This window comes from Narcine bancroftii, chromosome 1 (genome assembly GCF_036971445.1).
Source record: "Narcine bancroftii isolate sNarBan1 chromosome 1, sNarBan1.hap1, whole genome shotgun sequence".
Taxonomy (NCBI): domain Eukaryota; kingdom Metazoa; phylum Chordata; class Chondrichthyes; order Torpediniformes; family Narcinidae; genus Narcine; species Narcine bancroftii.
The window spans coordinates 193,734,381-193,760,409 of record NC_091469.1 but is presented as its reverse complement, the minus strand read 5'-3'; the positions used below and the strand labels follow the sequence as shown (position 1 = coordinate 193,760,409).

Sequence of the window (26,029 nt, the reverse complement as noted above, 5' to 3'; positions counted from 1 at the left end):
GGGGGATTGAGTTCAGGAGTAGAGAGGTCATGTTGCCACTCTACAAATCTCCGGCAAGTATTGTGTTCAGTTCTGGTCACCTCATTATAGGAAGGATGTGGAAGCTATGGAGAGGGTGCAGATGAGATTTACCAGGATGTTGCTTGGTTTGGAAAACAAGTCTTAGGAGGCAAGGTTAGCAGAGCTGGGACTTTTCACTTTGAAGTGTAGAAAGATGAGAGGAAACTTGATAGAAAGAGGGCTAAAAGATTATGAGTGGCATAGATAAGGTGCACAGCCAGCACCAGTTTCCCAGGGCAAGAACAGCAAACACCAGAGGACACATGTACAAAGTTAAGGGAGGGAAGTTTAGAGGAGACATTGGCTTGAGTAGCACTTCCATCATTTAGGGAATAAGCGAATAAAATTGTAGAGCGAATAAAAGCTCTCACGACGAGAGGGAGAACAAACACTTTTATTAGCTTATAACTATGGGTAGGGTCTCACAGTTGTCTTCAGAAACTGTTCTGGGTTTAGGTGGGAAACCAGGGTTGTATGTGAGCAGATGGGGGTGGAGCCAGCCATCAGCACAACCTACTACCAGTGAATCCCAGTTCACTGCATCTGGCATCTACCAATCCCCGTAGGTGATTTATACCAGGGTTTTTACTGTATAATGATCACATTTCTACTGTACCAATTTCCAGACTGTTGCTACATCTGTACTCCACAGCAGGCAATTCTCAGCAGGACCTTTAGATCAATGAAATTTGTTTGTATTCCAATCCAACACCTTTCACACAGCAATTTAAAAGTATTAGTCTCCCTAACAGCAATCACAAAACTATCTCATTGTCACATAAACCCAAAGGGGCTGATTTCTAACTTTCCCCCCTCTCCAGCACACAATCTACAAGGCCACCTATTGCCCAATCCCTTTTCCATTTTAACTCAAACCAGCTAACTCATCAAATTATATTTCCCAACACCCATCTTATTACCGAAGGAGAGTATATTTTACAATCGTCATGTGGGTCAGCAGTTTAATAAGTTATTGAGTAGTCAAAACTTTCTTGGCTCGATTATGAATCAAAATTGTTCTGAGATACCAGAGGAACTAAACCATGGGCTTATCATTAACTTTAGATAAAGTCAGGATAGAGGGGCCACATTAGGCTTTCATTGGACTATGTCATGCTCCCTTCTGACTGCCTCCTGTCACTGTTTAAATAAACCCAGGCATGCCACAAGAATAAACAGACATACACATAAAAATGTTAATCAACAACTCCTCTAACTGGAAGAATTATTCTCACTTGTGTTGCAACCATCAGAGGCTAACTTCTGGGTTCACGTGCAGAGCAAAGATTAAACTCTCGTCTCTCTGCTGGTCATAGGAGCTGTATATAAAACAAGTCTGTGGCAGTTTGTATCCAGTTCATACAGGAACTAAAACTGACCTATGGAATGATTTGTCAAACTAATTTGGTAGACCAAAAAAGCTGCTGCTCCAACTCAACGTTCTGGATATTGCATTCACAGCTTACAGATATTATCCAAATCATTTTATATTCTCGTTCAATGACTTCTGGACATGTTTTGATATCCTTTACCTCAAGCCCAAGTTCTTGAAATTGGAAGCCCACGTACATGAAGAGTGCTGCACAGATGAGGACACAGCTTAGGTTACCCCGTGGTTACCAATTTTAGTGGCAGCACAGCAGCTTCGAACCAAAATAGGAGAGATCCATGCAAGCAGGACTCAGTGCTCCCAAATGTATAATGGGGGACTACAGGTGAGAGTAATTCAGATAGCCTACAGCAAATGCCAGGGGTGATGTTTATCACAATGCTAAGTGAAGGCTAGAGAGAAATCACATCAATCATCTAGAACAAACCCAAAGGTTCTAACAATCATTGTTTTCCACATTCTATCTGCAATTAAGAAACCACAAAACAAAGGGAGTTCCACACCTGGATGGTGATGATGCTGGAGCCATGTACGGCACAGCTGCAATGCCAAAGATGCATTTAATTTCTGATGGTCTCCTGCCAAACCTAAAGTCAGCTTCTCCCTCTCAAACTGGAAGTCCTCCAGATCTGGACACAGTTGCAGGGAACTCTAGGAAAGAATTCAAAAAGAGCTGATTGGATGATAATTAGTCTCAATTACTAAAGCCTCTCATGGTCAGATGCCCGAAAGTGCTTTACCATCACTCAAGTACTTCTCAAATGTAATCACGACTAATGTAGAACACACAACAGTCAATCTGCACACTCAATAAGATTCCAGAAACAACATGAAAATAGCCTGTTATGAGCCCAGAGGACCCAAAAACCCAGCAGCAATAGATATTCACCAAGACAAAAGGTTACTTAAACTAAAGTTGCTTTTAATTATCTTTAAACATGAAAACAGAATTACACTTTAACTTATTAACCCCCCCCTTCTAATTCTAAGCGCATGTGTATGTAACATGTATGTAAATTTAGAAAATTTCTTTGATTCACAGTCCAATCTCACTTCTCATTTCTCCAAGTTTACTGGTTGCAGGCAATTCTTATACTGTGCACAGAATTTAACATTTATTAAGTTCACCAGGCTTTGGTGCTTGAAAGGTAAATGGTTACCACTCAGGAAGGTTCTTGTCAGTTTTCAGAGAGAGAGAGTGTTATTTGCTGGACACCCATAACTAATTCCGTTTAAGCAGCCACTCCAGTGTCTTGCCGAAGAAACCTGCCCCATTAGAGTTTTCCAGATGATAACCTCTTTCTTTCAGGTCATCAGAGTTCCTTTTTGTTTCTCTTATTTCAAGTGAAACATTAGGCAGCCAGTCTTCTCCTCTTGTATGAGTCACAAGGGCTTTGACCAGGCTGAACTAAGCACTCACAACACATCTTCCAAATGGGGTTTTTCCCCCACAAGCTTGCCAGCTTGTCCTGTTCCAGTCCCAACTGCTACTGCTGACTGTAAAACTGCAGAACTGATTTCTCTCTCACTCTCTCTCGGAGGAAAAAACCTGTTTGACTCCCTCGGTTTGCAAAAAAAAAAAAAAAAAAAAACCACATGACCTTCTTAGAACAGCAACCTGCCACCCAGACAGCCTGTGGCTCTGAACCTACTCCTCAGAGTTCTTTCATCTGTTTCTTTCCAAACCAACAATCCATTAGTGAAGTCTTCTGGGCACTCCCCAAAGCTTTTGCAAAGGCTCTTGGAGTCAGACTGTCTAGCTTGAGCAGAGCTCCAGTATTTTAAATGAGATCTGTTCTAAAGTGTTTGTATGTGACCTACACTAAAAAACCTGCCCCAATTGATCTCCAAAAAACATATCTAGAATGTCACAAGCCAGACAACTTATTCACGCAACGATGAGAATGGACTAAATATCGTATTTGAAACATCTGATGTCCACCTGAGAGCAGACAAGGGCTTGATTCAACATTCTATTTAAGATAAAGCGCTTTTCTCAGTATGATAGCAGAGCATTAACGGAGACAAAAATACTGAACTTGGTCAAAGGACTGAAATTCCCTTCTGACTCAGTGAGAGCTAATCACAGAGGTGCAAAGAGGAAAAAGTTGCAGTCTGTAAACTTTATAGCATTTTGAAGCATGAAATAAACAGTTCAATTTAAAAGCTACAACCAGTAAACAAGGAACACGTAACAGAAGGACTATTATAACAGGATCTAGCAACCTGAACAAGGAATTCAGAAGTTGGTGATGGGATACCCATTCCTTCTGAAATCCTAACTGTATCAACAAAAATAAAACAATATGCCAAACAAATGTTGAATCAGATTAGATGAGGTCATATCCATACTAAAGTGTCTGGGAATACCAGAGAGCAATAAGTAGTACTGCTAGTCCTTAGCAAAAATAGCGAAGGAAGATTCCAAGTCACACAAACAATTACACTTGAAGTCTAGGCTGCATCAGATGAACCTGGGAGGAGTCACGTGATGGAGTAGTGGCCGGTCGGGGAACTCCAGCCCTCTCCAGAAAAGTTAAAAAGATAGAGAAAAAGCAAAGGCACAAACATAAAAACCAAAGTGAAAGTAAAAGTGTGGAGAAAATGTCAGCGAAGAAAGAAAAGCCAAAAACAACGGGAAGAAGGAAAGACGTCGGAAGAAGAAGGTGAAGGCCTTACCTGTACAAGGAGGCCCGCCGTGGAGAGAGAAGCCCGCTCCCTGAGGTCAGTCGAAGTCCCGAACTCGGGACTACAAAAATGGCTCACGGAGCCAAACAAAAGTGCGCAACCGCGCATGCAAAGACAAGAATAACACTGACAGGAGGGGGGACCAGCTGAGGAGTAGATCTCCACAGCTGAAACAGACAACTATAACACAACAGCAAGAGGAAAACATAGAAAATAACGAGAGCAAGAAAGAGAGTAAAAATAAGAAATCAAAGAAACAACAGATGACCAACCCAGAGGAAGAACACCAACACCAAGACATTTCTAATAAAAATAAGAACAAAAATACCCAACAAAATAAAACAAACAACCCAACAAGAAAACCAGAAGAGACAGAGGTAAAGGACACAGATCCTGGAGTGGACTCAGAAGAAGAGGAAGAACACAGAGAAATGGAAGATGAAGGGAAGGGCAAGTACATGGATATATTTTCTTTTAAAGAATATATGGAAACAGTAAAAGAATGGCAATCACAAGAATTCAGTGAAATAAAAAGAATAAAAAGTACAGAAGAAAAAGTGAATAGATTAGAGATGGTCATGACAGATATAGGAAAAAGAGTAGACAAGGTGGTAGAACGAGAAACAGCCATAGAAATGGAAGTAGATGACTTAAAAAAGAAATTAGAAGAATCTGATAAAAAAGTTAAAGAGACACAAGAGCTGTTAGCTCAGAAAATAGATATAATGGAAAATTATAATAGAAGAAACAATATAAAGATAGTGGGCCTTAAGGAAGATGAAGAAGGCAAAAATATGAAAGAATTTATAAAAGAATGGATCCCCAGGGTCCTCGGAAGACCAGAACGACAGGAAGAAATGGAAATAGAAAGGGCACACAGAACATTAGCCCCTAAACCACAACCACAACAAAAACCAAGATCCAATCTAGTAAAATTCCTAAGATATACAACAAGAGAAAATATATTGGAGAAGGCAATGAAGAAAATAAGAGAAGACAAAAAACCACTGGAATACAAGGGTAAAAAATTTTTTTCTATCCAGATATAAGTTTTGAACTCCCGAAGAAGAGGAAGGAGTTTAATGCAGCAAAAACGACCCTATGGAAGTCTAGGCTGCATCAATGATCTTCCTTTCATCATTAGGGTAGAAGTAGGGATATTTTATTATGATTACAATGTTTACCGGTAATTCCATTCACAACAAATGAAACAGCCTGCACCACCATGCAGCCTTTCTTTTGCTATGGCCTCCTTAGAACTCTGCTCCAAGTTTATCGCCCCCCTGCTCTGTGAATCAGACAAGTTTAGATGGTTTCTTCCATAGTTCTTTCCTACAGATTGCATAAAAAAACAAAATATTTTATGATTTGTCCACAGCCCCCCACCCCCATTGAGAATGGGTGACCTTGAAAACATTTAGATATGGGCCAATTAATATTTATACCACAAAACTACCTGCCAATGGAGACCTCCAACAAAAGTCCAACCATCTATCCTTGACATTGAATGGCATTGCAGTTGCTGATCACCTATGATAAATACTAAGAGTCACTAACCATTAAAAACTTAACTGGAGGAGCCATAGAAATATTATGGTTACAAAGGCAGCTTAGAGGCAGGACATGCTACACCAGTTGAACTTCCTTATGATATTTCAAGGCCTTTCAAGCATTTACAAGGCACAAATCAGGAGGACAGTGGAATGTTCTCTACTTGCCTGTACAAGTGCAGTTCTAACACCTCAAGAATCTAGGACAAATCATTAATTCTGAATTTGTCATAGTTTATCATCTACAAGTATTTGGGTGGCAAGGGCTTGTTGGCCGGAAGGGCCTGCTAAGATTGCATGTCTAAATTTTAAAAACACATACTCACCTAGGCTACTCATGACACCCCCTCCCAAACCTACAACCCCTGCAATAAAGATGGACAAGAGTAATGGGAATTTCAACACCTCAAAACTGTACACCATCCACACTTTGAAATGTATTACCTGTCCTCCATCAGCACTGAGACCAAATCCTGGAAAATCCCATCCAACATGTTGGGAGTAACTTCACCAGAAGAATTGCAATAATCCAAACAGATGTTTACCACCATCTTCTCAAATGTAATTGAGAAAGGATAGTAGATACTGAGCTTGCCAGCAAAAAAAGTAAATTGAGCACTCCTCAGTTTGAATTTCTCTCCCAACCACTCCAATTTTACTTACTCCAATCTCTTTTGCTCTTTCAACAAGGACAGCCATTGGCCCACTAGGCTGTGAAACTGTGAATGCTGGAACTCCCGGCTAGAAAACAGAAGGAAAACTTGACAGTTTATCCTGGAAGTGGAGATCAGTGTTACAAAGAAATGAAAAAAGGTGTCATGTGCCACAAAGGTAATGGGGAGATGATGGAAAGGCAAGAGGAAAGAATGTGGATTTACTGAGGACACCCCAAATTGTTCCATTTCTTTTAATTCAAAATACATTTAGAGCATCAAAACAACTTTGTTCACATCATTAAAAAAAAATAAAATTTAGACATACAGCACAGTAACAGGCCATTTGGGCCATGAGTTCATGTCGCCCAATTACACCCAATTAACCTGTATGTTTCAAACAGTGGGAGGAAACCGGAGTCCCTGGGGAAAACCCATGCAGACTTGGGGAGAACGTTCAAACTCCTTACAGACAGCGTGAGATTCAAACCTCGGTCACGATCACTGGCGCTGTAAGGGCATTGTGCTAACCACTACGCCAACTGTTAAGCATTTTTTTTTTAAATATAGAAAAACCAACATATATACATAGATATTCTCATACAATCCCAGGACACCCCCAACCCTGAACCACCTTTGCTGACAGTATCACCGCTCCATTTTGAAAAAGGCCAAATATCCTACAATACCAAAAGCAATTTTTAACATTTTAAACAAAGTGTTCAGTAGAAGGAGAGAGACTCAGCTTTCAAGGAGTCTACTCTAGTTGGGTGCCCAAATTTGCAGGGCAACTGTCTGTGCAGCCCTCACAGGCAGGTTGGACTCATGTGACTGCCACATTCAAGGCAGTTACAACCATTTGTTCCTTTTACCTTGAATATTCCTCCTTTCTGCCATGCTATTTTCTCCATGGTGTCTCCTAGGATACTGACATGATCGATCCCTAGTGATGATACTCCACACACGATGGGACGCCTAAACATTTCCAATAAACAGATCAGAAAAATATCTCAGCGTTAACAAGTTAGACTAAATACCAAACTCAACTGTACTCAGAGGAGCTGTAGTAGGCAAGAAAGAGGAGGACCACAGAATGGAACTGAATAAAACTATCAACACAGACATATCCCCGAACAAACTGAATTCTATTACCTGATTATATTGGTACAATCATAAGCTCCACCAATCCCGACCTCCAATATTGCTACGTCAATCTGAAGGTACACACATAGCAATATTTAGAAAATGACCAATATTTATTTTACATACCAAGTTGCACTTATAAATATTCGTAACTAACAGGTTATGTCAACTATTGAACATTCACCAAATCTCAAGACTACTCTCATCTCCTCCCTGCTGAATATCTTACCTTTTCATGCAAGAAGACATGGAAGGCAAGGATGGTGAGAAATCGAAAGTATGCAGGCATGGTTCCAGAGTCACCGGCCTAGGTCCGGCATCAAGCAGGGGTGGAGGAAAAGAAGAAGCCAATTTAGTATTGTTTCATATTGCATCCCCAGAGTACCCTTCCTTATCAGGTCACATAGCAACCTTCTCTCTGCACAATCTGCAAGTCAAAATAAATATATATATATATATATATATATTTTTTTTTTTTAAAAAGTCACAAACAAATTTAGTCATCATCCAAGGTGCAGCACATCTTTGATGCCGTGTGCTACCAGCAAGATGCTCTCCAGCAACTTGCTAAGTCTTCTGTAGTAGAACTACCCAACATTTACCACTTCTGAATGATCGCGAGCAGCACCGAGTGCACAAGAGCGCATTCCCTACAATTCACAAATCATCGCAACCTGAATGAATGATAGCTAATCCTTTAATGAAGGACCGCAAATATCCTACCTAACCATACTGCAAGTACATTCAAAACATAACATGCAATGATTCCTTATATCAAGAATCCTAACGAATGGATGAACAAAAATAGAAAAAGGAAACTGAAGTTTCTCATTGGTGTTGTATAAATATTACAGCTAATCTCAATGTAGTGAGAAGCATTCTTCAACAACACAAATACTGTGTCAGAAATATATATTTTCAGAAAGACTAAAAAATATAGGAACATAAGAAATAGGAGTAGGACCATCTGGCCCATCGAGCCTGCTCTATCATTCAATAAGATCATGGCTGATCTAATCTAAACTCCACCTACCTCCTTTTTCCCCCCCATATCCTTTAATTCCTTATTTTTAAAATTGTAAAAATATATCTAACTGAACCTTAAATAGGTTTGATAAAGGAGCCTCAACTGCTTCCCTGGGTAGAAAATTCCAGATTCACTACTCTCTGGGAAAAACAGTTTTTCTCATCTCTGTCTTAATCGACTCCCCTGAATCTTGAGGCTGTGTCCCCTAGTTCTGGTCTCACCTACAGTGAAAACAATTTTCCTACATTTATCCCTTTCATAATTTTATGTTTCTATAAGATCTCCTCTCATTCTTCTAATTTGAGAGAGTATAATCCCAGATGATTAACCCCCTCATCTCTGGGATCAACCTGGTAAACTTCCTCTGGACTGCCTCCAGGGCCAGTATATCCTTCCTCAAGTATGGAGACCAGAACTGCACACAATATTCCAGGTGTGGCCTCATCAGTACTTTGTTCAGTTGCAGTATGACCTCCCTGGTCTTGAATTCAATTCCTCTAGTGATGAAGGCCAACATTCCATTTGCCTTCTCAATAACCTGTTGTAACTGCAACCCAACTTTCAGTGATTCATGTACAAGCACTCCCAAGTCCTTCTGCACTACAGCACGCTGCAGTTTTTCACCATTTAAATAATAATCTGCTCTTCTACTTTTCCTGCCAAAGTAGATGACCTCACATTTACTAACGTTGTACTCCATCTGCCAGACCTTTCCCACTCACCTAACTTAACTATATCCTTCTGCAGCCTCTTCACATCCTCTGAACAATTTGCTTTTCCATTCAGTTTGGTATCATCTGCAAACTTGTCTACACTGCACTCTTTCCCCTCTTCCAAGTCATCAATGTAAATGGTGAACAGCTGTGGGCCCAGCGCCAACCCTTGTGGCACCCCACTTACCACTGTCTGCCAATCCTGACTCTCTGCCTTCAGTCACTTAACCAATCCTCAATCCAGGCCAATATACTTTCCCTGACTCCATTCATCAACACCTTATCAAACACCTTCTGGAATATACAACATCAACCTGTTCCCCTCTGTCTACCACACCCATTAGATCCTCAAAGAACTCCAGCAGGTTTGTCAAACAAGACCTGCTCTTTCTGAATCCATGCTGCATCTGCCTGTTGGAACTCCTTCATTCTAAATGTCTTGCTATTTAATCCTTAATGACAGCTTCAAGCATTTTCCCCGACTACAGATATTAAGCTGACTGGCCAATAGTTACCATTCTTCTGCCTACATCCCTATTTAAAAAATGGCATGACATTTGCTATCTTACAATCTGCTGGGACCTGCCCAGAATCCAGAAAAGTTTGATAAATGACTACTAAAGCATCGACTATAACTCCTGTCATTTCCCTCAGTACTCAGGGATGCATCCCATCAGGACCAGGGGATTTGTCTGCTTTCAGTCCCTTTTTGCTCATCACTATCTCTTTGGTAACAATTATTTTTCAAATCAAGGCCCTCACCTCCCTTCACATCCCTATCACCACTCTTTGGCATGCTGGACGTGTCTTCCAGCGTGAAGACTGACACAAAGTATCTGTTCAATGCCTCGGCCATTTTCTCATTACTCAACATCAATCTATCTCTCTCATCTTTCAAGGGACCTATGTTGACTCTAGTCACCCTCTTCTGTTTTATTTATAAAATCTTTTGCTGTTTTTATATTTGTGCTAATTTACCTTTTATAATCCTTCTTCTCCATTTAGTTCTCCTTTGTTGCCTTTTAAAGTTTTCCCAATCCTTCAGTTTCCCACTATTCTTGGCTACTTTGTACACACGAGCTTTTAATTTTATACTTTCCTTTATTTCCTTAGTTAACCAAGGCTGACTTTCCCACTCTTCCTGTCCTTATTTTTAAACAGAAAAATTCCCTGACCAAAAATTTTCAGACCCTTACCTTTGTTTCTTCCAATCGGTTATACACTTGCCAGAAGTACTTCGTAAAGAGATCTTTGCTGATTGGTTTGCCATTGATCCGAATTCTCTCCCGCACTTGCACCAGGTGGGGAGAACTGTTTAGGAGAGATGATTAGAAAAGTTCATCAAATTTATTGGCAGAGTACATACCTGACATCACAAACATCAGAGATTCTTTTTTTCCTGCTGGCCAGGCAGAATTTCTAATTACTGGTAACTGTAAAATAAATTGAAAGAACAGCAAGCAAATACAAAAGTATGAATATTTAGTAATAAATACGCAAGTTCTTAAAAGAGTCTGGTTCAGGGGTCTGATCGTTGAAGGGGAGCAACTGCATGTAAATAGACAAAATGACAAAAGCAGTAAGCTCACAAGTACAAAACAAAAGCAGTGAGCCAGACCTGCAACTCCACTGCTCCTTTTCCCAACATGGCAGCATGTCCCAAAGCACCTCACATCCAATGAAGTACTTCTGCAATGCTGCCCTTGTCACAGTGCAAGAGGTGCAGTAATCAATTACCACATTTCAAATACCTACAAATAGCAACATATTAATTAACTAAATCTGTTTCTGTAATAACTATCCCTTGGTAGTCAGGTTTTTTTTTTAAATTTAGACAGAGCACAGTAACAGGCCCATCTGGCCCACAAGCCCATGTCATCCAAAAACTTCAATTAAACTGCAACCCCTGAATATTTTAAGGGTGGGAGGAAACCAGAGCATCTGGAGAAAACCCAACTCTTTACAGACAGCATCAGGAAAATAGCTCAGATCTTCTTGAAAATTATACCACAGATCCACCTTGAGCAAAAGCAACCTTGGTGTAAATGTCACCTGAAAGAAGGCACCTCCTACACTGCAACATTCCTTCTGTATACCAGTAGAGTACCATGCTAGATACATGTTTGACATATTGAACAGGAACAGAAAGACTTGGGTAAAGTGAATACCAGGATGGTGAGATAGGAAAGGACAAAAGCCAGATAGCAAGAGCAAGGTAGATATAGATCAGGGGCAAGAAAATGCATAGAAGGAATGAAAAGAGAATAAAAAGAAAAAAAGGAATAAAGCATGTGGATGTTTTATAAAATAGCAATTGTGATTAATTACTCCCTTGTAACTCATTCTAAATATCTAAATACACAGCAGGTCCAAAATAAAATTAGACAAGATAGTGAGATTTCACCATCAATAAAGTAGGAAGAACCCATTTTACAAACTAATTATAGCCACAAGCAACACAATTGTTCAACTGTCTAGAAACAAACAACCTCCCCAATCCCCTCTGGCAAATTAGCATCAAATTCGTGATCATTAATGAAGCAAAGGAAACTTCATCCTCACATGATCAGTTCATATGACCAATAACTTCTGTTCAAACAGCTCATTTTTGTTTAAAATATTGAGATGAATATCACCATTAGAGGAGGGAGAAGGCAGAAAAATGGGGTTAAAAGCAAAATTACATTAGCCATGACTTGAATGGCAAAGCAGATTTAATAGTCTGAATGGCCCAATTCTGCTCCTATATCTTATTTTTGTATTAATTTCAAACAGGACATAGCTCAAGTCAGATTCAAGCTTTCTACACCTTCATCCCCTCTACTTCAAATATATAGATCTACCAATATGACTTAACAGTTTTCCTCACAAATTGAGGCCAAGATCAATTTCCAAAAATACCTTTTACCCGTGTTCTGTAAGAATTGGAGAGAATGCCATAGCTCCAGGTTTTATTTGAACCCAAAATCTAGAAATGCTCTGTTCCTGTGATACACAGTCATTAATCTGTGTATTTCATCGGTTTGCAACAACAATGAATCTTTCTCTTTAAAGATAGATACTCATCAGCTGAAAGAGAAAACATTAGAGCCTGTTGAGAGTACAGTCCATTCAAATACATTACTCTGATGCAGCATTTCTCAACACCTACCAAATAACATTGATTAAAAGCCAAGTTTTGGACAGGGTGAGCCAAGTCTGCAAGAATCACTGAAAACATCAAGTGTAAGCAATGCTCAAGGAACAGACAGGAAAATGGAGCAGAGGCCATACATGCTCAGCTCTACTCTTACTGACTAATGAACAAGGCTCCACAGACCATGTGACTTGCACTGGTCCATTGTGTTTTTTTTAATTTAAAATGTTCAGTAGCTTACTTTTTAATTAATTTATTTTTCCAGATTTGGGTATTGCTGGCATTCATTGACTAACCCCAAATCCTCTTCAGAAGATATAGTGCACTGTACTCTGGTCTTCTGGAGTGCTTCTAGTGAAAGTAGCCAATAGTACTCTTGGGGAGGAAGTTCCAATTTACATCCATTAACAACATATTTTCATGTGTATGATGGGAAAGGAAACTTGTTGATGGCATAACACAGAGGCTGCTGTCACAGAATTGTACAACAGAGAAGGAGCCCTTCAGCCCACCACATCTATGCCAACCATCATGTTGATCTATACTCATCCCACTTGCCTACATTAGTTCAATATCCCTCCAAGTCCTGCTCACTTAATTTTGACATAGCATGGCACCAGGCCCTTCTGGCCCATGCTGCCCAATTAGATCCAAGTGACCAATTCACCTACTAACCCATGTGTCTTTGGAACATGGGAGGAAACCAGAGCACCCGCTGGCACTGAAATAGCATTACGCTAATTGCCGCGCCAACTTTGCCACACTCAACTATCAGGGTTTAACACGTCAAAACGAATAAATTTAAAACAGAACTGCACCTTACCTGTAAAATCCAGTCTTTAGTCCATAATTACGTAATATCTTTTCACAAAATGCACATGTGGAACCCTGTCATAAGCCCAAGAAAATCAAGTCACCAACAAACAAAACAAATGTGAACCATTAACTTCCATAATAGTTTTCTGCAAATCATCAGCTGGACATCAAGGAAAAAGAAGATGCAGATCCCATCACTAAATACACTGCACAATTAAAAATTTGGTACTTGAACACTTTTGGGTGTATTTTATGATTTTGGGCTGTTGAACATAAAAATCACCTCAAAATTTTATTATCATGTATAGTTGTTTAGATGTAACTTCTTTTTGTTATTTCCTGCTTTATTTCAAGTCTTCAAGTCTACAAAACCATGAAGCACGACATGTCATTGAAAATTCATCTTCTGCATTCACATTTGGACTTATTCCCTGCTAATCTTGGTGGATACAGTGCAGAACATGGTGAAAGGTTTCACCAGGACACTGTGACCATGGAAAAGCAGTTTCAGGGCAACTGGAATCCATCAATGCTGGCCAACTATTGGTGGACACTGACACAAGAGGCATCAGATGCTGAGTACAAATGAAAATCAGCAGCAAAACAGTTTTAGGTCAGTTGAACCGATATAATGTGTCAGCATCATTATACGATTAAACATGCTAAATTCAATTAAAAGTTAATTTAATGTTTCTCCAACTTCCTACGTGATACAGCAAATCTGAAATTATTTTTGTGTTCAGCTTGAAGTTGCCAAACATAATCCCAATTTTTTTTCAGGAAGAGAACCTTTTGAAAAAAAATTGTTCCCTGTGATATTAATCCAGCAACCAACGAGAAAACAATTGTGGAGAAGCTCCATGATTTCAACAACAGCCCAAAATGAGAGTGCATCTAGTAAAAAGGAGAGTTTTTCTCCCTCATTTTGCAATTCACCTCAACTACATCTCAATTATTAGTCTTTCTTCTGCTGAGATACACCAATTGGGTTGTATGCCAATCTCTTAGCAAAAAAGAACAAACATCCTACATCACCCTCCCATTGTATTAAATCATCAAACACACTCTTGCAATGGATTGCCTCCTCAGCAGGGGAAGAAATAAACATCAGGAAGCTTAATCACAGATTTTGAACCCTGGAATTGATTTGGATCAGGATCATCAAACCAGTTAGAAATCCAGTGAGTTCCAGATCATAGAAAAACAAAATAGATATTGCATGGTGCAAGGTCGTATCATATTCTTTTAAATTTCATTTTAAGCTCTGACCTTGCCTTTTGTCCCAGTCACATGAATAATGGCAAGCTGGTCCAGTTCCTCGATCTGCCAACACAAGATGTAGGTTATACACAGCTCCAAACGAACAGGCCATGTGGATGGCTTTGTTAATCAAGGATGATACCAAGGCACTGGTGAGTCCTGATGATAGAAGCAGTGGATAGTGAAGTTTGGGTAGAAATCACAAATAGCAAAATACAGGTGGGAGTAGTCCATAGTCACCAAAATATGACCACTCAATACATCAGACATAAATGTGTCGAAGGGAACTAAAATATAAATTAAATTTTATTATTTTTTAAATTTAGATTTAAACATTCAGATAGCACGAGCCCATGCTACCCAATTACACCTAACTAAACCCACCAGTACATTTTGAAGGGTAGGAGGAACCTGTAAATGTAGAGTATATAGATTTGCAAAACACATCTGAAAAAGGGATACATAAGCTAGTTTACCAATGATATAGCAATAAATGGTAGTGTGAGCTAGGATAAAGATAGCGATTCTGTAACTAAATACACAATAAAATTCCCATTATCCAAAATTCAAGCAACTGGCTAAAAAAAAATAAATAGGTAAAAGAAAAGGAAGTTTAAAACTGGCACCTCCAGTAGTTAGTTTGCCAATCATGCAACATGCAATTTCAAGCAATCAGCAAATTCACTTAACTAGCATCTACCGATCCCCATTGGTGCTAGATACTGGGGGGGGTTTGGGCTGAGGTAAAAGACTGGCAAATAGTTTAATCCATGGAAGCACAAGGTCGTATTCTTTGATAAGGAGAATCAAAATGCTGATTATCTAGAGAAAGTCAGAGAGACATAGTACTAGCATTCCATATTTTCTAATGTATAAATCTGAAATAGCTAGCAGGCAGGTCCAACAAGTACAGTAGAATCCCCATTATCCAGCACCTATGGAGATCACAGATGCAACATATGCAAATATTCCTGTTAATTAAGACATTGTTATGATGCCTAACTAATACACTTGCATTAAGAATACACAGTTTAAAAGACAAAGGAGAGAGCAAAATGTAAAGTACCTGTAATTTGAAAAAAAATCAGTATTCTATTTAATTATGTAAAGTTCAATTTAATCAAGTAACTCCTGCAACTTACAAAATTTAAATTCAAATCCTGGTTGCTGGCGATGTAACAGCGGTGCACTAGCCGCTACGCTTACCATGCTGCCATATAATTAACCCACTCTCCCTCAAGGTTACAGATAAAGCCTTACATTATAACATACCTAATACAAATAAAGATACTTACTAGGTAAATGGTAGTGCATTGAGGAGTGCGGTAGAACAGAGGGAACTGGAAATAGATGCACAATTCCCTGAAAGTGGCGTCACAGGTAGATAGGGCTGTAAAGAGAGCTTTTAGCATATTGGCCTTCATAAATCAAAATACAGGTATTGAGCATAGAAGGGAAGTTGTACGACATTGGTGCAACCAAATTTGGGGTATTATGTGCAGTTTTGGTCACACAACTACAGGAAAGATATCATTAGGATAGAGTGCAGAGAAGATTTACAAGGATGTTGCCCAGACATCAGGAAATGAGTTACAGGATTTTATTCCCAGGAGTGTAGAAGAATAAGGAGAAATTTGATAGAGTTACAGTATTTAAAATTATGAAGGATATAGTCAATGTAGATAGGCTTTTTGCACTGAGGGTATGTGAAATACAAACAAGTGGACATGGGTCAAGAGTGAAAGGGGAAAAATTTAGAGGAGACATTAGAGGAAACTTCTTCACACAGACAGCGGTGGGAGTATGGAACGAGCTGGCAGCTGAAGTGATAAATGCGGACTCAATTTTAAAATTTAAGAATTGGATAGGTGGGGTACGAAGCGCTATAGGCAGAAAATTACTGTAGTTCGGCACAGACTAGAAGGGCTAAATGGCCCGTTTCTGTGCTGTAATGTTTTATACAGGGATAAGGAGACACTTTGGAAGAATCACCCCAGTGGTAAGCAGCATAGGCCGGCTCTTCATCCTGTGTGCAGCCATTTTATTCAAGCACAACTTTATTCGAACAGCTGCTGTGGGTGGGGCACAACTGGGGTGCTCCACTGGCTTAAATTTTGCTCCCATCTTTACCAAGGGGTTGTGTGTTGCTTTGGAGGACATTTACTTTTAAAATTTAAAACTTTTATTTAAAATTCCATTTAAGCACAAATCTATTTATTTATTTCCTCTGGGGTTTTTTTTTGCTGGTTGGCTGGGTTTCTAGTTGATTGAATTCCAGACAATAGGGATTCTACTATATTTAAGAATACAAGTAGCCTCATTGCAAAGGGTTTGGTGAGCTTAAAAATAATGAAGTTTGGTTGCAATTGTACAGGATGCTGGTGATTCCATATTTGGAATACTGCCAATAGTTTCGGACCCTTTACCTTTAGAAAAGGTAAAGTAACAATGAAAGTAGTACCAAGGAGATTCACCAAGCTAATTTTAAATATGAATGTCCTACCAAGATGAAATAGTCTGTGCCTGTATTTACTGGATTTAAAAGAAAAAAAATGGTGACTTTATTTAAACAAAATGGCGACACAGTTAGCACAACACTACCACAGTTCCAGCGACCCAGGTTTGTGACCGGTGCAGTCTGCAACGAGTTTGAACTTTCTCCCTGTATATATATGGGTATTCTCCAGGTGCTCTAGTTTCTTCCCACCCTTCAAAACATACGATGTTTTAGGTTGATTGGTATATTTGGACAGCACGGCCTCGTGGGCCATAAGGGTTTGTAACCGCGCTATACATCTAAATGCAAAAAATTTTAAAAATACAACAACCTCAGGGACCTTAACACAGTAGATGGTTATGACATTTTCTCTAGTGGGAAAGTCTTGAACAAGGATACATAACGAAGAAATGTGTCTTTTAATACTGGGGTATATAGGAATTTCTTTGAAATTTTCAGACCTGGCAGGTGGTAGAATTTGGATCATTACAAGTATTTAGTGGTGGATAAATGCTTGATACATCAAGGAATAAAGGGTGTGGAGAAATGGAAGAGGAGGCCTACATAGATCTGCCATGAATCATACAAGGGTGCCACGGGTGGCGTAGCAGTTAGCGCAAAGCTTTTTACAGTGCCAGCAATCGAGACCGGGGTTCCGATCCTGCACAGTCTGTAAGGAGTTTGTACATTCTTTCCACGTCTGTGTGTGTTTTCCCCGGGGACTCCGGTTTCCTCCCATCATTTAGACAGTAATTGGACATCACGTACTTGTGGGCTGAAATGGCCTGTTACTGTGCTGTATGACTAAATTTTAAAAATAGAAGGCCCCGATGGCCTTCCTCAGTTTAATTTGAGTTCTTGCAACATTTAGCTTTGAAAGCTGGTTCTATTGCATCATGAAGAAACATTCTGATCCTGGATCGTTGCCTATGTAATCTTTCACTTGCTTCACACTAAAGGTGGTGACTCAGGCAAGATTCAGTTGCAGAGGTCCAATATCCCCAGCCATAATTCAAAAGCTATTCTTTCCATGAAAATCTAGCAAGCGGATGCCTTTGCATACACATCCAACCTTTTCTCACACCTTTACACTTTCTGCAGGTGAACAGCAATCCGATGTAGAAAACAGAAAAATACAGAACAATACAGTTCCTTTGACCCTTGATATTGTGCCAGTCCATATATCCCTTCCTTAAAAAAAATGTTCCAGACCCTTGCTATCCTATAACCTTCTATTTTTCTTTCATCCATGTGTCTTATAGTTTCTTAAATGCCTTCAATGTTTCAGCTTCCACTACCATCCTGGCAAGGCATTCCAGGTACCCACAACTGTGTTTTTTAAAAAAACCTTACCCCTGATGTCTCCCCTAAACTTCCCTCCCTTCACTTTATACTCATGTCCTATGGTGTTTGCTGTTCCTGCCCTGGGAAACAGGTGCTGGCTGTCCACCCTATCTATGCCTCTCATAATCTTGTAGACCTCTATTAAGTCTTCTTTCATTCTTCTACATTTCGAAGAGAAAAGTCCAGCTCTGCTAACCCTGCCTCATCAGATGCATTTTCCAATCCAGATAACATCCTGGTAAGTCTCCTCTGCACCCTCTCCATAGCTTCCACATCCTTCCTATAAACACTGCTCAATGATTTTCCCCTTCAAACACCAAGAGACAACAGGAGCATTGCTCTGGCTGAGATCCTTCATGGATAAAGATTCAGATCTTGGTTACTACCTTCATTCGAACAACCTTACATAACACACCACAATGTTTGGTTCTAATTGCCTGCCATCAAGAAGCATGCAAATTCAATAAGATAGATTCAATTGCTTAATAACTCTACCCCAGAGCCAATGGGTTGATTGGACTCAACAACTGGAGAATTATAATTGGTTGGAGTATACCGATGTCAATTCAAATATAAAATACCATAGTAGATGGCCAGAGGCTTTTTTCTTCCTCAGGTTACAAATGTCAAATATCAGATGGCATGAATTTAAGATACTAGGGGAAAAATGTAAAGATTTATTAGGCAGGATTTAATAAAACAGAGTGGTAGGAGCAACAAACAGTGTCAAGGGAAATGGAGGAAGCAGACACAATAGAGGCATTCATAGTTTAGCAGAGAATGGAGGGATATCGATCACATGCAGGCAGATATGCAGTTTAAATTGGCATCATAGTCAGCACAGACAAAGTATATCGTAAAAACTTTGCCCCACACTGTTCTTTACCGTCATGCCAACTCGATGTACAAAGGATTTCATTGCTTCTAAGCTTCCCTTTGTTTGTCCACGCTCCCGATCTCGACGGATCTGCTCCAAAGTGCTGGCATTGGTCTGCAAAGTGTTCAGTGTCTGTACTGCATCCTGGAATTCAACACAAAGCCAAAGGACAGCTTAAAATAAGCATCCCCACTGATTTTTATTCCAAATGGAATCATTCAAACAAGACCATTCAATCCAAAATCCAGACTGCACCTATCAGCTCCAAAATGCCACTTCAAAAGATGAAGGGCATTCTGTTCTCCTTCTTTACTCAATGCAATGGGCTACTTTACAGAACCCCATTCAAACCAAATAAAAACCAAATATCATGGATGAGAACAGCTAAAAATACAATGGTCTAACAGCACGCATTAGAACACTAATTCAAACTCTGAAAGGATTGAATTTTCTTCCCATTCTCCAGCTGTTCAGTTAGAGCTCTAAAATTTGGTAGATCATTACAACACTTGATACCCATCCGTCTCTTCTTGGAACTGCTGAGGAAAGCATTTTCAACAGCAAATTAAGCATGTAATTGAGAGCCTTGCCAGCGATGCAAAGGGACAGTTGTTGGAAAAGTACCTTTTAAAACTGGAACATAACAGGAAGAAGGCCTTTTCTTAGCAATGATCCAATTAAAACAATTTGCCTCAAACAGAACCCATAAATGCACAATGTTCATCACTGTTAATACAAAATGGTCAGGTGATTGTAATAGATTTATTTTGAATTAATCTGATTTAACGCTGAGCCATTCAAGATTCAAGGTTCCTTTATTGCCAAGTGCACAAAATTTGTTTTTCTTTGTTCGCCATGTCAAGGTGCAGAGGTTCCACTCATCTAGTGCCCAAATCAAGTAGCAAAAGAGACAGTCTGTGATCCTACAACTTCCTCCACTCTTGTAACCTCCATAGCTGCATGACCTCCAATCCATTCCAATGATATGCCCGAGATTGAGCCATCCATGTCACCCTCTTTGGCTCTTGGTTCCAAACACCCAATGCAATAAAGAAATTGTCAAATATCCAAGGCCATTCAGGAGCCCTGCTTGCCATCTGTACCCTCATGAATTCCAGTGCTGCCACCTGGTTTCCTTGACACAGTCACCAGCAGCCCAGTGTGAGTCCTTTGACTGCCGAGCATTGAGCTGGTCTGCTGCTATGGTCTCCTACCCTGTAAGTCCTCTCCCAGGCTTCTCCTCAGTTGATTGGTGTTCTTCCACTAAGGATACCCTGCACCAGTCTGTTGCTCACCCGTAGCTACAATTATTGTGGTCTAGACTGCCAAGAATGGTGCTGCCAGCTTGGCTATGGACTTTCGTGTATCGAATATAAATTTTGCTAACCCCATTCTAATGGCAATTTAAACTTGCACATGGCTGAAGGATTGAAAGATGAGCCTCCACTCCACTCTGGACCACATCAGTGGCTACAGCAGCTTTGCTATCCTGATTCTGACCAAATAAACCATGTTGCTTCTTGGTATTTTATGATCAAATATCATGATGCCTAGAACACCAAATAGGCAGGGTATGCAACAAAGTGGGTCCTCATACATTCAATTGGAGGTTTTGTCAAGGGACGTCAATTGGAGGTTTTGTCAAGGGACGTCAATTGGAGGTTTTGTCAAGGGACGTCAATTGGAGGTTTTGTCAAGGGACGTCAATTGGAGGTTTTGTCAAGGGACGTCAATTGGAGGTTTTGTCAAGGGACGTCAATTGGAGGTTTTGTCAAGGGACGTCAATTGGAGGTTTTGTCAAGGGACGTCAATTGGAGGTTTTGTCAAGGGACGTCAATTGGAGGTTTTGTCAAGGGACGTCAATTGGAGGTTTTGTCAAGGGACGTCAATTGGAGGTTTTGTCAAGGGACGTCAATTGGAGGTTTTGTCAAGGGACGTCAATTGGAGGTTTTGTCAAGGGACGTCAATTGGAGGTTTTGTCAAGGGACGTCAATTGGAGGTTTTGTCAAGGGACGTCAATTGGAGGTTTTGTCAAGGGACGTCAATTGGAGGTTTTGTCAAGGGACGTCAATTGGAGGTTTTGTCAAGGGACGTCAATTGGAGGTTTTGTCAAGGGACGTCAATTGGAGGTTTTGTCAAGGGACGTCAATTGGAGGTTTTGTCAAGGGACGTCAATTGGAGGTTTTGTCAAGGGACGTCAATTGGAGGTTTTGTCAAGGGACGTCAATTGGAGGTTTTGTCAAGGGACGTCAATTGGAGGTTTTGTCAAGGGACGTCAATTGGAGGTTTTGTCAAGGGACGTCAATTGGAGGTTTTGTCAAGGGACGTCAATTGGAGGTTTTGTCAAGGGACGTCAATTGGAGGTTTTGTCAAGGGACGTCAATTGGAGGTTTTGTCAAGGGACGTCAATTGGAGGTTTTGTCAAGGGACGTCAATTGGAGGTTTTGTCAAGGGACGTCAATTGGAGGTTTTGTCAAGGGACGTCAATTGGAGGTTTTGTCAAGGGACGTCAATTGGAGGTTTTGTCAAGGGACGTCAATTGGAGGTTTTGTCAAGGGACGTCAATTGGAGGTTTTGTCAAGGGACGTCAATTGGAGGTTTTGTCAAGGGACGTCAATTGGAGGTTTTGTCAAGGGACGTCAATTGGAGGTTTTGTCAAGGGACGTCAATTGGAGGTTTTGTCAAGGGACGTCAATTGGAGGTTTTGTCAAGGGACGTCAATTGGAGGTTTTGTCAAGGGACGTCAATTGGAGGTTTTGTCAAGGGACGTCAATTGGAGGTTTTGTCAAGGGACGTCAATTGGAGGTTTTGTCAAGGGACGTCAATTGGAGGTTTTGTCAAGGGACGTCAATTGGAGGTTTTGTCAAGGGACGTCAATTGGAGGTTTTGTCAAGGGACGTCAATTGGAGGTTTTGTCAAGGGACGTCAATTGGAGGTTTTGTCAAGGGACGTCAATTGGAGGTTTTGTCAAGGGACGTCAATTGGAGGTTTTGTCAAGGGACGTCAATTGGAGGTTTTGTCAAGGGACGTCAATTGGAGGTTTTGTCAAGGGACGTCAATTGGAGGTTTTGTCAAGGGACGTCAATTGGAGGTTTTGTCAAGGGACGTCAATTGGAGGTTTTGTCAAGGGACGTCAATTGGAGGTTTTGTCAAGGGACGTCAATTGGAGGTTTTGTCAAGGGACGTCAATTGGAGGTTTTGTCAAGGGACGTCAATTGGAGGTTTTGTCAAGGGACGTCAATTGGAGGTTTTGTCAAGGGACGTCAATTGGAGGTTTTGTAATTAGAAACAATGTCTCTTCTTCACTGATTATCAACACAAGCGCACCCAAGGATGCATGCTTAGCCCACTGCTCTACTCTTTATACACTCCTGACTGTGTGGCCAGGCACAATTCCAATGTCATCTACAAGTTTTCCAATGAAACTAGTTGTTGGTCATATCACAAATGGCAATGAGGAAGTATACAAGAGGGGGATAGATCAGATCTTGGAATGGTATAACGACAACAACTTTGGGCTTAACGTCAGCAAAACCAAGGAGATGATTGTGGACTTCAGGAGGAAGTCAGGGGAATACTACCCAGTCCTCAATGAGGGCTCAGCAGTGGAGAGGGTCAAGAACTTCAAATTCCTGGGTGTTAACATCTCCAAGGATCTGTCCTGGATTCTCCCAGTTGATGCTATCACAAAGACGGCACACCAGCGGCTATATTTGTGAGGTGTCTGAGGAGATTCAATATGTCACCAATGACTGGTAAACCTCTACTCTGTACCATGGAGAGCATTCTGGTTGGCTGCATCACTACCTGGAATGGAGGCGCCAACTCTCAGGACAAGAATAAACTCCAGAGGGTTGTTAACTTGACCTATGACATCACAGACACCAGACTTCACTCCATTGAGGACACCTACATGAGGTAGTGTCTTTAAAAAAAACCCTCAGACTCCCACCCTCTTCACTGTGCTATTGTCAGGAAAAAGGTACAGGAACCTAAAGACAGGCACTCAACAGCACAATGACAGCTTCTTCCTCACTGCCATTAGATTCCTGAATAATCAAAGACCCGCAAACGTTGTCTTACTTTTCGTACAACATTATTTTTACTTTTTTTAGTCATGTGGTAAGATGGTTATAATGTGTATGTTTGCACTACGACACTGCAGCAAAACACAGAATTTCATGACTTGCTCATGGCAACATTGCCCCTTCCCACCAACAGACATAACTCAGTGTTATACATTAACTTGTATCTTTTTAAAATAAATGCTAGGAAACAACTGTCCTACATTCATGCTGTCACTGCCAAAGCAGGAAGGCCCATCCATCAGACCTTGGAAATGCAGAATTCTGAGAAACAGGTGGTTAAAATATACATTCATTTGATTTTTGAAAAATAATTTTTAATAATGTGGTCATGTAAACATTAGGGAAGCCCCCGTTTTGACCATTGGTCTGTGCAAAATGAATTAATTGGATTAGGCATGATAATCCAATTTTGAATGGCATTCAATCATCCATACCAAAAAGCAGGTTAGCTGGGCATTAAGAATCATACAGCCACAAAACCGAGCCATCCGCACCAGAACAATAAACAAGTTCAGGTATATCCAACTGTAACTCAAGGCTAGTGTTTTTTTTTACATCTCACTCCACCTTTCTTCACATTCCTCTATCCCATTTTCACCCAAGGTCTTGAGATAGGAAATACTCTCTCTCAATGAATTTCAGCAATCTTTCTTTTCCCAGTTCTTCACCCCCCATCCCCATCCCCCCCCATCCCCATCCCCATCCCCCCCATCCCCATCCCCCCCATCCCCCCCCATCCCCATCCCCCCCATCCCCATCCCCCCATCCCCATCCCCATCCCCCCCATCCCCATCCCCCCCATCCCCATCCCCCCCATCCCCATCCCCCCCATCCCCATCCCCCCCATCCCCATCCCCCCATCCCCATCCCCCCCATCCCCATCCCCCCCATCCCCATCATCCCCCCCATCCCATCCCCCCCATCCCCATCCCCCCATCCCCATCCCCCCCATCCCCATCCCCCCCATCCCCATCCCCCCCATCCCCATCCCCCCCATCCCCATCCCCCCCATCCCCATCCCCCCCATCCCCATCCCCCCCCATCCCCATCCCCCCCATCCCCATCCCCCCCCATCCCCATCCCCATCCCCCCCCATCCCCATCCCCATCCCCCCCCATCCCCATCCCCATCCCCCCCCATCCCCATCCCCATCCCCCCCCATCCCCATCCCCCCCCATCCCCATCCCTCTCCCCCTCCCCCTCCCCCCCCATCCCCCTCCCCCCTCCCCCTCCCCCCCCCCAAGAGGCTGGGATACTTGGTACCGAACTAAAACAGCCAGCCTACATGGTATAACGACTACTCAAGGGAAGGAATAGAAGAACCAAAGTTTGTGTTGGAGCTCAGTCCCAAAATAACTCACCTGGGTTGAGTAAGCAATGAGAAACAGCTTCCACCCAGGAGCACGGACCCACCAACTTTTGGGAAAACTGCAAACCACTTTGGAATAGAAAGCCCAATCTGGTTGGCATCGGGGGCACCTGGAGCGAGCGTCTCCCTTTCCCTGCCGATCAGGATGTGGACAAAGAGGGATTTGCTCCCGAACATTGGAGCAAGCAGCTGCCCTCGTTACTCCTGTGCCCCGTTTCAATTGAACCGGCCAGTCACCACTTGGCGCCAAAGTGCCGGCTCACCCGCGCACACGCTCCCTCAACCTCCGGCTTGGTCCGAACCCACCCCCCACTCACTGGCCCTTCTTTACCCCCACCTCGTATATCCACGGGGGCCGGCTCCGAGGTTTACACCGACTTTTCCCCCTGACGGTCACCTCCTCACTCTCAGCCTCCCCTCCCCTCCCCTCCCCTCCGACGAGACTCTCGCTGCCGGCGTCGGCACGGACCCCGCTGCTCTTGCCCCAGGACGTGGCGGCTGGGCTCACCTGATAATCCATGCCGGGGATGCGGAAGGCCAGTTTAGTGGGGGCCGTGCTGTAACTCGGCGCCCAGGCGCGGAATGAACTGCCGAGCACCGCCCCTTTCCTCCTCTCCCCAGGAATCAAACGCCGCCTGATTGCCTTTATCAGAGCGCGGAAGAACCGCGCCATCGTGAGCGGCGCACACCAACACGTGGCTCTCCCTCCAGCCTTGACTTCTGACCTACTGGCACGCAGTTGGACGTAGACTTAGGCCGCCATCTTTGACGCGGGCACCCGTCCACTCTGGTCAAATTGATTGCCATCTGTTTGTAGAAGGACAGCACGACCAATCAGTTCTCTGTCCTCAGTGCAAAACAAACAGAACAGACCAACAGTACATACGTGGGACAAGTATTTCATCTATTGGGTTTGTGCATTTGTGGTGAAAGGCATTTGCATTGATGTATGGACTGGGCAGTCCAAACCTCCCTGACCTTCCCTAACTTCTCCCCCAGACTTGTCCCCTCCTGGAACCTGGCAAAGTAGTGTATCAATAATGCTCAGGTTTTTCGTAATTAAAGCCATTTAATCATTCCATCATGTTGACGTGATTATTGTGTGCTCCACAGCAGATGAGAGTCTCAAAATGTTAGTGTCAACAGTTCGTTTGGTCATTCAGCATTCTCACTGCCCATGGGAAGCTGTTGTGCCTGGTGGGGCTGGCTCTGGAACTCCGTAAAGAGCAGCTGAAAAATGCTGTGTGCAAGGTGGAAGGGTTCAGTGAACTGAGATTCACTGGTGGTGTATTATACTGATGGCTGGCTCTGCCCCATCTACCCATATATTACCCTGGTTTCCCGCCTAAACCCTGAGCCCTTCTGAAGACCACTATAAGACCCTTCCCTCAGTTATAAGCTCATAAAAGCATATGTTC

The 26,029-nt window shown here is 41.9% G+C and overlaps 1 protein-coding gene across 2 annotated transcripts in view; it reads right to left on the bottom strand.

Moving 5' to 3' along the window:
* fpgs (folylpolyglutamate synthase) overlaps positions 1-25,359 on the bottom strand; it is a 52,944-nt gene extending 27,585 nt beyond the window's left edge. Inside the window, exons 1-11 of one of the 2 annotated variants that reach the window (XM_069886560.1) lie at positions 24,604-24,768; positions 19,164-19,298; positions 15,732-15,826; positions 14,446-14,499; positions 13,184-13,248; positions 10,421-10,535; positions 7,714-7,791; positions 7,494-7,555; positions 7,214-7,316; positions 6,352-6,429; positions 1,954-2,101 (exon numbers count right to left, since the gene is read on the bottom strand). In XM_069886560.1, coding sequence (XP_069742661.1) covers positions 1,954-2,101; positions 6,352-6,429; positions 7,214-7,316; positions 7,494-7,555; positions 7,714-7,791; positions 10,421-10,535; positions 13,184-13,248; positions 14,446-14,499; positions 15,732-15,826; positions 19,164-19,298; positions 24,604-24,712 — 1,042 coding nt within the window. In that variant the 5' untranslated portion in view covers positions 24,713-24,768. Of the gene's footprint in view, positions 1-1,953; positions 2,102-6,351; positions 6,430-7,213; positions 7,317-7,493; positions 7,556-7,713; positions 7,792-10,420; positions 10,536-13,183; positions 13,249-14,445; positions 14,500-15,731; positions 15,827-19,163; positions 19,299-24,603; positions 24,769-25,119 lie in introns of those variants that run through there. The other variant, XM_069886568.1, reaches the window with a different exon arrangement.
* Positions 25,360-26,029: the final 670 nt, after the last annotated feature.